Raw genomic sequence first — 12,883 nt, 5'->3', positions numbered from 1 at the left:
CCTTCCCAGCTTCTTGTGCACCCCCAGCCCACTCACTGACAGGGTGGTGTGAAAAGCAGAAAAGTGCTGCTCAGCAGTAACTAAAACATCCCAGTTATCAACACTGTCTTCAGCACAGATCCAAAACATAGTCCCATATCGACTACTGTGAAGAAAATTAACTTTATCCCAGCCAAAACCAGCACACAAGTGTATCCTGTCCCTCACTGGTGCTGTATCATTATGCAGAGTTGAGCCAACTACAGAAAAAAAAAGAAGCTTGCACAGATATTAGTATGGTGACAGAGTGGGTCAGGACAGAGTGATAGAAAACTAAGTGGCATGTAGTCTGTATTGTATTAAACATGCATAACTAAAGGAAGAATGTATTTGTTCAGTTGTGTTGGGTGTACATGTCAAAGGTTTGGTGGGGGTGACAACAGGGGTGGTGTCTGTGGAAAGAAACAAGTGTTTCCCTATGCTGGACACAGCCAGTTCCAGGCAACTGAGCCCATCAGCCAAGATGGTGGTGTCTCTGTGATAATACATTTAAGAAAGGGCACAAAATGCCAGACAAGCAGAAGAGGAGAGAACCAAAAGTGTAAGAAGGAGCAGAGGGAAGCCAGGAGGAGGTGGTGCTCCATGGTAGAGCAGCACATGGCCACACTGTAGCCTAGAGAGGACTCATGCTGAAGCAGATGGATATTCCTGAAAGAACTACTGCCCATGCGGAGCCCACGCCAAATCAGAGGAAACGTGTGAGAAGGAAAGAGCCACAGCGAGAAACTGCTATGTATTGACCGTAAACCACTCTGCTATGTCCCTGCACCACTCAGCAGTGAAGGAGAGGAGTATGGAGTGAAGGAGTGAAGATGAGACTGGAATAGGCGGGGAGGAAAGGTAAGGTGGTGTTTTAGTGTTTCACAGAATCATAGAATGGTTTGGGTTTGTCTTTTTGTTCCCCACTACCCAAATTTACTGGCAATAAATTAAATACTTTTTCCCCAGTTCAAGACTGGTTTTTAATTGGTAAGCAATCTCCCTGTCTTTATCTCAACACACAAGCCTTCTCATTCATGTTCTTTCTATTTCCTATCCCCAAGTCCTACTGTTGGTTGGGGGGCTGGGTGAGAGTTTGGCTGTCTGCTATGGCTAGCCCACTATGCCAGTATTTCGATTTTCTGTAAGAGCATTATCCAGGTAATCATAGATGTTAGCAAAGAAATATGTATGTACACAAAAGAATAGGTCCACTATTAGCTATTAAGTCTTTACTTAGCAAGTCCTGCTCTGGAGTCTGTACTGTCTCATTTATTTTAGCCTCTCTCTAACCATCTCATCCTGGCTGTAGATGGCATACTCACTTGAGGAAATTTAAGTTTAAACTCAGCTGTTACACTGTTTTGAAACTAGGAAACAGAGGTTTAAAATAAGCCACATAGGAAAATCAGCAAGTAAGAAAAAAGCTGTGATTTAGATTGAACAAAATAAAGACAGAACTTGTATAAGCAAATGCCTGATAACAATATACAGGCTTATCACAGGTTTGTGCACAAACTGAAAATGGGCTGATGTTATAAAATTCTAACTTGTTGGAGCACTGACTCCTTCTACTACAAGACAGACTCAAATTAGTTTTTCTGAGCTGTTCATCTTACATCAGAACATCACTCAGTTTCAAACTAGTGTACAGGTATTTTAAGTTACAAAATTAATTTTCATTTGAGGCTCTGTTTATTGTACACTAATCTGCATTATTCTGAATGCTTTATTATTCCTAGTCAACCTTTTAACTCAGTACATCCAAAATACGCACTTCCAAAGTGTATATGGGGATGTTCCCAAAAAAAATCTTTTACTTGATCATGTGTCAGTTCTGTGAGGAGACATTATCATGCTCAAGAAAGCTGAGAGGTCCCCTCCCCTAGTCTTTGTCTAGCAGTATTATCTGTTGTCCGAGAAAGAGTGAATCAGAGCTACCAGCACGACAGGATCCTCATGAGTATCTGCATGCTAGGAATCCCATGTCTTGTTTTGAAATTCTCACCTCAGCTAGAAAAATATAAAGAAGTATGATGCCACAAAAAAGCAGAATGTTGATACATAAAACATAACAGCAAGCATTAGAAAAGTGGTAAGACAGAAAAATCTGTAAATAGTTTAGAAACTCAGATAGCTAAAGGCATGATAATAAAAACAAAATGCAATTGTTCTTGATGAGAACATTGCTGAAGAAATACAGGTTAGGAAATTACGTAATGACAATAGATGAGATACTTGCAACTTTATAGTATTAGATAGACTAGTAAACTACGTAGTTTATATTATACACATAGATAATATTAGATATAAGTTGCAAAACTTAGACCATGGGTTTTCTGTAAATACACTGATATCTGTGAAAATACCTGCATTGTAGTTATATCTGTAATGCTTCCAATAGACTAATTTATTTGCAGGATGGCAAATAATTTCTGAGTTTACAGGACAGCTAAAAGTAGTTGTTGTGGGTTAACCCCAGCAGACAGCTAAGCACACACAGCTGCTTGCTTACTTCCCTCACCCCCACCACCAGTGGGACAGAGGAAGAGCATAGGAAGAGAAAAAGAAAAAAACTTGTGGGTTGAGATAGAAATCATTCTGTAAGTGAAAGTGAAGTGGAAAAGAAGAGAAAGAAAACAAGAAAAGTGATACAAAGAAAATAAATCCAATCACTCACCACCTCCCACAGGCAGACTGATTCCCAACCAGCCCCTGAGCAAAAGATGGTTAACGTACCTAAGCCCTCCTCCTCTCCCTTTTTATTGCTGAGCATGTCATATGGTAGTGAAATACCTCTTCAGTTGCTTTGGGTTTACTTCACTGCCACCTCCCTCCCCCCTCTGCGGTGCACCCCCAAGTCTATTCACTGTTCTGGGAGAGGGAGAAACAGACAGCCTTAATGCTGTGTAAACACTGTCCAGCATGACCTAAACCGCTAGTGTGTTATCAGCATTGTGTTGGTCACAAATCTATAACACAGCACCCTATGAGCTACTATGAAGAAAATTAACTCCACCCCAGACAGACCCCAGTACAATCTCCACTCCATAATCCATACCATTCATGTCATGCTCAAGTCCCACACTATCCAATACAACCTCATTAACCATCCCTCCCTTCTCATCCTTTGCTTTATACACAGATACAATTCTCTTACTCTATTCCTGTAAAATAGTCATAAAATGTTCCTAAAATGTCCACTGAGTTAATTTAGGCCATGACTTGGGTTCTGTCTGTTATGGTGGTCACTCAGGACAGGACAGGCATGTTGTACTGAATTACTTGACATCAAAAGCAGCTCACACTGGGTTACTGGTGCACTTCCCTGACTTTTTGCAAGGTTTGTTCTCTGTTAGTTTAGGTGATTCCTGCTATAGTACTTCCTAAAATACACAACTCAAATAATGGGTTGTTTGATCCCGAGGTTAAATCTCTTGAGGTACACCAGATTTCCCCTATCCTCGCGTATTACCCATCAAGGGTACCTGGGTCTTTGATCAAAAGCAGTCCAACAAACAGGTTTGCCTTTTCCTGAGGGAGGAACTACCTCCCTGCTGTCTTTCCCAACCGCTTCTCTACATGCACTACAGGAACCTTATCTACTTCTACAAAACATAGGGTTTTTGTTTGGGCAGGTCCAGGTTGGTTAGCTAATTGTCTGGTATTAACTAGCCAAGTGGCTTCTGCCAAATTTGCATCCCACTGCTGATGTCCCAGTGCCCATTGCTTTCAGTATAGTCTGTAACAGTCCACTGTATCGTTCAATCTTCCCAGGCTGCTGCATGATAAGGAATGTGATACACTTGACCAATGCCATATTCCTTGGTCAGGTGTTTATGAGATTATTTCAGAAATGAGTCCCATTGTCTAACTCAGTGCTTCCTGGGGTGCCATGTCACCACAGAACTTGCTTTTCAAGGCCCAGGGCAGTGTTTTGAACAGTGGTATGGGTACGGTACTGTCCACTTTTCTTGTTCTACAGTATATAGGGCCATGCCACCTCCACCACAGCTAATTCCTTCAGACACTGGGTGCCTTCCTCTGTGGTAGTCCACATGCCTCACTGGGTTATAATATCTTCCTTAAGAGGGTGCCTTGCCTTCATGCTTGATAACAGCCACCTCTGGAGGCTGTGCATGGCTGCTCCTGTTCTGATCATCCTGTCAATCCCACAGTCCCTAGCAATGGATCCCAGCTGCTGTGCTGGGAACTACCTTCTAGTTCCAGATGGTTAGCTCCACTAACCCAGCACTGGAGCAACCAGGTTGAAATTTGCTTATCTTGCTGATGGATGAAATCTTTCCACTATCTTGCAGCTTGGTCATGGATAGGGACCGAGTAGTTTCTGCCTTTTACGGGTTCTGTCTCTTTCCTCCTCTGTCCTGCTGCAGATTAGGCTGCTGCTTCTGATCCTTCCTCTCTCCCATGCTCAGGAGAAGCTGCTGCTTCTTTCACTATTAGATCTGAGCTCTGGTTACACTGTTTCTGATTATGTGGCCTCAGAGCAAGAGACCTCAGTGCCCGTTTGTGGGCTCTTAGATTGAGACATCCTCTTGCATCTCTAAGGGTACTGGAGAGTGGCTTGATAGGCATGGACCAGGTCCCAACACAGCTTTAGAAGTCTGGGTGTTTCACCTCTCCTCCTTTAAATGATGTATTATTTTGATGGGTTTACAAGCCTGTTGAGGTGTGAAAACAATTGGAAGCAATAACAGCCCTATGCACCTGCCCAACTCTTCCCATACATCTTGTCACTCCAAAAATCAATTGCCATCAATTGTTCCTGTGTGGCATCCTCAATTAGTTTAACCTTATGAACAATAATCACAGAATCATTAAGGTTGGAAGAGACCTCTGAGATCAAGTCCAACCATCAACCCAACACCCTCATGCCCACTAAACCATGTCCTGAAGTGCCACATCCATGCACTTCTTGAACACCTCCAGGGATGGGGACTCCACCACCTCCCTGGGCAGTCAAAATCAGGATCACAACATGCACCAGTATGAACAGTCTGATTACACAAGGATATTGAAGGAACCAAGAAGCCAGTACATCAGGGCTCTAAAAACCTGTTCTGGAGGAGAGGAAGGGAGAGGTGCCATTCTTTCCTCTCTCCACATAATTTCTCCAGAGGAGAAAAGGGGAAAGGTACAGTTGCTGGTTTTGTCCACGAGATGGTTCTTGGAGTACTGGAACACCAGCGATGTAAGACCCAAATACCAGATTAGGCTGAAGGCAAGTGGTTTTAACCAGTTTAAGCAAAAAAACCCGAAGTGATAAGCAGCACATTAAACAGCAAAATCTCACAACAGTCATTAATGATTCTTGGAGTCTGTGGTAAAGCTAGAAAAGAATCAAGCATTGGAATATTCAAGAAAACACTTAAGTCAGCACGCAAAGTAAGTACGCCAACTTCATGATCTGCAACAGCCACTTATATAACAACTAAACAGTGTAACAGCTGGAAGTTTAATCCAGCAAACTAATGAAATCTGTTATTATCTCAAACGTCTTGAGCCCCATGTTGGATGCCAAAAAGGACTGTTGTGGGTTAACCCCAGTAGGCAGCTAAGCACACACAGCTGCTTGCTCACTTTCCCTTCCCCAATCCCAGTGGGACAGGGAAAGGGCAAAGGAAGAGTAAAAGCAAGAAAACTTGTGAATTGAGATAGAAATCTTTCAGTAAGTGAAGGAGAAGTGGAAGAAGATAGAAAGAAAATAAAACAAATGCAAAGGCAATCACTCACCACCTCCCAAGGCTGACTAATCCCCAGCCAGTTCCCAGGTAAAATATGGCTAACCTCCCTAAACCTTCTCCTCTCCCTTTTAATTGCTAAGCATGATGTTACATGGCATGAAATATCTCTTTAGTTAGTTCAGGTCATCTCCTTGGTTGTGTGTGTGTGACTGCAACTTTTTGTGCACCCCCCAAGCCCGCAGTCACAGAAACAGAGAAGGTCTGATGCTGTACAAACACTGTTCAACAAGACCTAAAATGTTAGTGTGTTATCAGTACTGTAAGTATTGTATTGGTCACAAATCTAAAACACAGCACCCTATGAGCTGCTATGAAGAAAATTAACTCCAAACCTAGCACATTAGCATACCTAAAACCAAAAATCTGAGAGATAAAACAGCTTGAAACTGAGTAGCCAAAATATAAAATTACCTCTCTCTATCATGATTCAGATGATTGTCTATTCAATCATACATTAAAATAAAGAAAAGCTATGTCCCAGGGATTAAACAAAATTATACAAGACTGTGAAATAAATTTAAATTGTCAAATTAAGCAGGTAACAGTTTTACATATTTCAAAATTGAACTAACTTTTTAGAAGAGTGGTCTTTCACACAGTTATTTAAATAATTAACTTATAATTAAGTACCTGGCATTTCTTTAGTTCCCTCTTTAGCTGAAGAATTGTGATATGATGTGGCTCTTGGCTAGTTCCAGGCCCTGTGTCAGTTTCCTGCATGGTGAGAGCTTCCTTCCTTACTTCCTGTACCATAGTGATCCACCTCTGCAACCTGTCCCGCTGACTTCTTTTTAAGCTAACATCATCATTCAAATCAACCAGAAATGGGAAGGCTTCATCTACACAATTTCTGTAATTGAAACATTGAACCTGAAGCCAGGTGAGCTGCTCCTCAAGTGCACTGATACGAGATCTTTCTTGATTTAAGTCGTGTGAAGACGGATTACTGACTTGCTGGTTCTGCAAAGCTTCTCGAAGCAATCTGATTTCAAGTTCCATTTCATCAATGCGGTCTTGATCAGGGTTGTAATTTACAACTGGTTTATTTCTAATGTTTTTGGCTCTGTTGGCGTATTTGAGGGAATTTAAAGATTCATCAAAGTCTGATGAGGATGGACTTATACATGTTATCATGACAGTCTTGGCATTTCCTCCAAGGGAGTCTTTCAGAATACGAGTAATTTTAGCATCCCTGTATGGAATATGTACAGTTTTCCTTTTTGGGTCTCCGAGGGCACTGATGACATTTCCCAAGGCCAACAGACCACTATTGATTTGAATTGATTCCTTGAAGCGTTCACCAGTATTTCCAGTCTTTGTCACCCTCTCTGATCCTGCCAAATCCACAAAATGAAACTTTGAAGAAATCACCTGAACCGATTTCCAAGATGAATCCTGTGCAGCATCAGTATTTTTCTGAGACTCTGCAGATTGTTTCTGACAAATACTGATGGTAAAAATGGCGTGAGATCGACTAGAGTGCTCATTCATTTGTGTTGTGCCTGTGTGACGAGCTGCATTGCCACTTTCCAACAGGCTGATCACTTCATCTGCACTTTCTACATGGAATTCCTTAGCACCGACAATCACTTCAAACACCAAACCAAAGAAAGTAAGAATAATTAAATTAACTCTAAACTCTTAAGCAAACATTTTCAGCAATTAGGAATAGTCAAACTATAAACACAAATTAGAGAAACATAGAAGCCTGCATTCTTATGAGGACATAGTATATAGCTATAGAAAAATAAGAAATCAGTATGTGAAAAGCATGAGGTACAACACATCTGAAACCTGCAGATATTTAACGTACCGGTGTATTGTGCCACAACATTTGAAACAATATCTTAAACATAATACACAGCTTTACTCATTTACACAGTGCCATATGTCATTTGCTATCTAGAAGAAGTACGAGCGAAGTCAGCTCAAAGGACATTTTGTGAGTTTGAAAAAAAAGACTAAAAATAAAAAGGTTTGTAGTAGAAATTATTCCTGGTCTATGGTAAGAACAGAATTTCTATTCTATATAGCTAAGATAGTTGGGCCTTTTGGACAGGTATCTATTAGTAGTCTAATAATGTGGAAGTGTATTTCTACAAAGTACTCCAACCAAGCATATATTTTGTCCTGTTTTAATGAAAGATGGAAAACATCCTAGCACAATCAACTGAAGCTGACTTGAACTGTACTGAAGAAAAGAAATAGTTTAAAATACATTGCAGGGCCCTTATGAAGCAATGATATTGTTTGCAAGAATCATGCCAAATTTGTGCCTCCTTCCAGATACGGACAAGAAAACCATGCAAGCTCAATGAAACAGTAAATTAATATTAGAGCAAAGACAACAATTCAAATACAAGAATAAAGAAAAAAAAACCAAACTGGTTATCCATATCCAGAATAAAATATCTCTGCGGTGGATTCTTCTAGCATTTTCATGTAGTGGACAGGAGAACTGTAAGATAAGTGTTAATTTCAAAGCCTCCAAAAACATCAGATGGTACTCTTCATTAAATATTCTCTACCACTCATTTCATAGTGAAAGAGGGGCAGATATGTACAGTATAAGTGGCTTAACAATTATAATTTTGAAGGGAAACGCAAAGGTTTAACCTTGAAATACTTATTCAAGTCAATAATCACACACTATTGTGTTTCTAGACAGAATTTGCAGAAGCAGTAACTGTTTCTCTACTGTATCATTTGTTGCCATTTCTGATGGAACATTTATATCGTTCACAGGCATCCAAACACAAAACTGCTTCAAATCAGCTAAACTGAGTTTATATTCTGAAAATGCAACTTTTTATGGTAATAATAATTAATAATGTCTTTGAAGAGAAGGCAAGAATAACTTGGGCACACAAGTGAAACCAAACACACCAAATTTCAGAGCTAAAATCATACCTGTATTTCCCTTTTCATCTTCTCGGATATGTAATTCTTTCACAGAGGTCTCCAACTCCAATAAATCTCTAAGTTCTTCCTTGTAAACCTCTATATAGGATACTTTCACATGGAAGTCAATGTTACGGTTTTCAGAAATATGATGAAATAATTCCTGAATAGCCCGTGGGATTATGCCCGTTTCATTCTCTGGCACTGATGCTAAAATATAAGCAAAGATGTCACAGAAGCTTGCAGTCGTTCTGCCATGTAAATAACAAAAGACTGAAGATTGAGAGAAGTCTCTGAGATTTGCTACTTAATATACTAAGGAATCTGAAGAGCTCAATCTTCCCAAGGATTTCTACAAATACTTGTTTTTCTAGGGTTCAGAATATTTGTTTGCATGCATTAATAGCATTCAAAGTTAAGTTCTAAATTACATAATATTATAGTCACAAAAGTTATGACTAATATGGAGTGTAGTTTAAATCTATGCTACTCAAGAGTATAGATTTCTTCTTTATTCTTACTCATTATAGTTGGCAGTGACATTGCAAAGGTTTGAGAAACTATAAATTCCACTTAAATACAGCACAGACCATTAGTAATTTAGTGAGATAAGATTTATGACCAACATTTACAGCAATTTCCTATTTTTTTCAAAGTAGATACAGAATACTAATGCCAAACTCTGTAACATTTTTTCATGGTCAGCATAGTACAATGCTTTCATAGTTTGTGTTCTTTATAGACAAATATGGAAAATAACTGTCTATGAGAGGATGCCAAGAATCTGTTACCGAAAAGATAACAGGTTGCTCACATCAAACTATGAATTTAGTAAAAATATGTATAAAACTAAAATACATGAGCCTTAGATTGATCCATGACCTAAAGAATTGGCTTACAATGGTCTTTACAAGAACATTACAAAACTACTAGTAGAGGAGACACAAGTGAAGTTATAACAGTAAGCATAATTTAAGAGGCCAACTGTATTACATTCAACAAAACCAAGTGCCAGGTCCTGCACTTTGGTCACAACAACCCCATGCAGCGCTACAGGCTTGGGGATGAGTGGCTGGAAAGCTGCCAGACAGAAAAGGACCTGGGGGTGTTGGTGGACAGCAGGATGACCATGAGTCAGCAGTGTGCCCTTGTGGCTAAGGCCAACAGCATCCTGGCTTGTGTCAGAAACAGTGTCGCCAGCAGGAGCAGGGAAGTGATCCTTCCCCTGTACTCAGCACTGGTCAGGCCACACCTCGAGTACTGTTTTCAGTTTTGGGCCCCTCACTACAAGGCCATTGAGGCACTGGAGTGTGTCCAGAGAAGAGCAATGAAGCTGGTGAAGGGTCTGGAGCACAAGAACTATGAGGAGTGGCTGATGGAACTGAGGTTTTTAGCCTGGAGGAGACTGAGGGGAGAACTTATCACTCTACAACTACCTGAAAGGAGGTTGTAGTGAGGTGGATGTCAGCCTCCTCTCCCAAGTAGCAAGTGATAGGACAAGAGGAAATGGCCTCAAGTTGCACCAGAGGTTTAGATTGGATATTAGGAAAAATTTTTTCACCCAAAGGGTGAAGCACTGTCAAGCACTAGAGCAGGCTGCCCAGGGATGTGGTGGAGTCACCATCCTTGGAGGTATTTAAAAGACGTGTAGGTGTGGTGCTTAGGGACGTGGTTTAGTGGTAGAATTGCCAGTGCTAGGTTAACGGTTGGACTTGATGATCTTAAGGGTCATTTCCAACTGAAATTATTCGCTGGTTATATGATTCTAATTAAAAAGAATATATCTACCTAGAGATTTAGAATAATCTATTTATATCCATTTGGAAGACTTAAATAAAATTTCCATGATGTCATGTCTCTAAAAAAAAAAAAAGGCAAAGAGTGAGGAAGCAAAAAATTAATTACCTAAAGCAGACATTCTCAAGGTAAGATAAATCTAGCAAGAGTCTCCACTGCATTTCAGGAAGAAATTCTAGTTTAAGTTGCATTTTAAAGTTGGGAATAAGAAAGAGCTCTTTATAAACTGTTTTTCTCTTAGATATTTTTTATATAGTCTAATTTATGGAGAATTTGCTTTTAGAACAGTTTAATTATCACAAACTTTGGAAGCAGTTTTTGTTCTATAGCTTTTTTCCATTAGCCCTTAAAAATTCTGCAGCATCATCTGCTATGTATTAAATATTTAACCTGCACAAATATGCTGTTCACCAGCTTAAAAAAACAACTCCAAAATTTCCTCAACCTACCAATGTGGCCACCTCCAATGGTGTACGTCTTCCCAGAACCTGTCTGTCCATATGCAAAAACTGTAGCATTGTATCCCTCAGTCAAAGACACTACAAGAGGCTTTATGCAAACAGTATAAACTTCCTCTTGGGTTGAGTTTTTGCCAAATACAATATCAAACGTGAAGACACGGTCTTTCCCAATGATAATTTGTTGTGTATTTGGGACTAATCTCACACACACTTGGTGATTATGAAGTACTTCTTTGGAAAGCAGAGGTCTGATTCGAACTGCAACTTTAACTGGGATCTCCTCCATGTCAGACTTCATCCCTGTGCTGCCCACTCAGTATTCACATAGTCCACCGGAAATCTGTGACCACTGCTGTGCTCACCTCATTCGGAGCTGACTGCAACTAAGGAAAAAAGTTTTCCATGTTACATAATAAGAACTGATTTCATGCTGAAGTAGAAAGCTGACTTTTCTTAAAGAATACATAAGCACCGTTACACTCTTGAAAAGTACCTGATACAAAAGTGTAACCTGATAACTGTTAAACCAATTAATAAATTAGTTTTGCCTCTATTAATTTCTAAGCTAGCAGACTTAACCTAAGTCTGAAAGTTGCTTGATTTTCTGTTTAAACATAATGCAGCCATATGGAGCAGCAATATTGCTAACAGCTTGTTAATAAACACTGCTGATAAAGCATATGCTTACAACAAATCCTCTCATTTTCCTATTCCTGCATTCATGCTGCATAAGCAACATGAATCAGTCAAACAAAACCATTTACTCCAAAAGTTACATGTGTTTTAAAACCCTCTTCTGCTCAAGAAGTGCCAAGAACTTGTAACTCAACAACCACAAATAAAGCAAAAAAGCCCTCAAAGGAGGTGCGTTTTCACACATAAAGCATTCCTCTGATTTTAATCTGCACCTTTAAGCACATATATAATTATTTTTATTACTTATACATTTTAGCAACCATTGTACCTTATAGTGCTCCCTGCATGTTCATTCTTATAACATAATCACTGTACAGCAGTACAACTGTAAATACCAATGAACAGCCTTTCTTTACAGCTGTCTTTCAAGAACATTCAAAAGCCCTCACAGTTTTTTCTAATTCTAAGAATCTTTGCAGTGCAAGGGAAAGTTTGCTGAACTTCCCACTTGCTAAACTCCCACACATTGCTTTTAAAAATCGGTACTACCAAACTGGCAGAACTCATCACCTAAGCCTCCAGAATTCAGGTTTGTTGAAAACAAACAGCTTTAAACAGTTGTTGAATTGTGGTTGTAAAGAGAAGAGCTTTTGCATTTCATTTTATTCCATTTAGTTTGAGAACTTGGCCATCCAGAGCTGAGAAATTATCTGAAACTGAAAAAAAGAAAAGCTCCATTGTATTAAATGAGCAGAAGTTAAAACAAATAAGCAAAGCATGAGACTGGAATTGGACCCACATCATAAAGGACATGGCAATCAGAAACAGCAATATAAACTTACTAACTACAGATTCAAACCACATTTTGATTGATTTATCGAGGTGCATTATTTTTATCCCCTAGCAAGCACTGCTTTAAGGTGCTGATATTTCCCCTTTTATAATTATATATATTTTAAAATAAAGACGAACACAGGAGGGGGTGGAAAAGAGGGAAATCCTATTCACTATTTCATAAAAGAACGTAGTACTATGAAATAGGTGTATGCCAAAGCCACAGAAATACTCTGGTGTCACTACATCGCACGCTCTCGGCTGCCAGCAAGCAGGAGCAAACGCACTGGAAGGTTTTGTGCTGGCAAGGATATTTTGAGATCAGACCGGTTCATTTTCTACGTCTGCCGTGCCCTGAAGTGCACCTTCTACTCCAAACCTGAGAGGAGCCGGGAACGGGATCGCGACTGGGTCTTGGGAGCCGCCCGGGGCCGCGGAATCCAGGCGCCGAGACTAAAGGCGCCGCCGCGC

General features: G+C 39.9%; 1 protein-coding gene across 1 annotated transcript; it reads right to left on the bottom strand.

The window, feature by feature from the left end:
• Nucleotides 1-6,413: 6,413 nt before the first annotated feature.
• KIF27 (kinesin family member 27) lies at nucleotides 6,414-11,240 on the bottom strand (the record flags this gene model as incomplete). Its single annotated transcript, XM_010185594.1, has 3 exons — nucleotides 10,931-11,240; nucleotides 8,694-8,894; nucleotides 6,414-7,372 (listed from the first exon to the last, which is right to left on the bottom strand). Coding segments are annotated over exons 1-3 (1,470 nt in total), but the record flags the coding sequence as incomplete, so codon positions are not given.
• Nucleotides 11,241-12,883: the final 1,643 nt, after the last annotated feature.

Source organism: Mesitornis unicolor, unplaced genomic scaffold (genome assembly GCF_000695765.1).
Source record: "Mesitornis unicolor isolate BGI_N332 unplaced genomic scaffold, ASM69576v1 scaffold21635, whole genome shotgun sequence".
Classification (NCBI taxonomy): domain Eukaryota; kingdom Metazoa; phylum Chordata; class Aves; order Mesitornithiformes; family Mesitornithidae; genus Mesitornis; species Mesitornis unicolor.
This window is presented reverse-complemented; position numbering and strand designations above follow the sequence as displayed.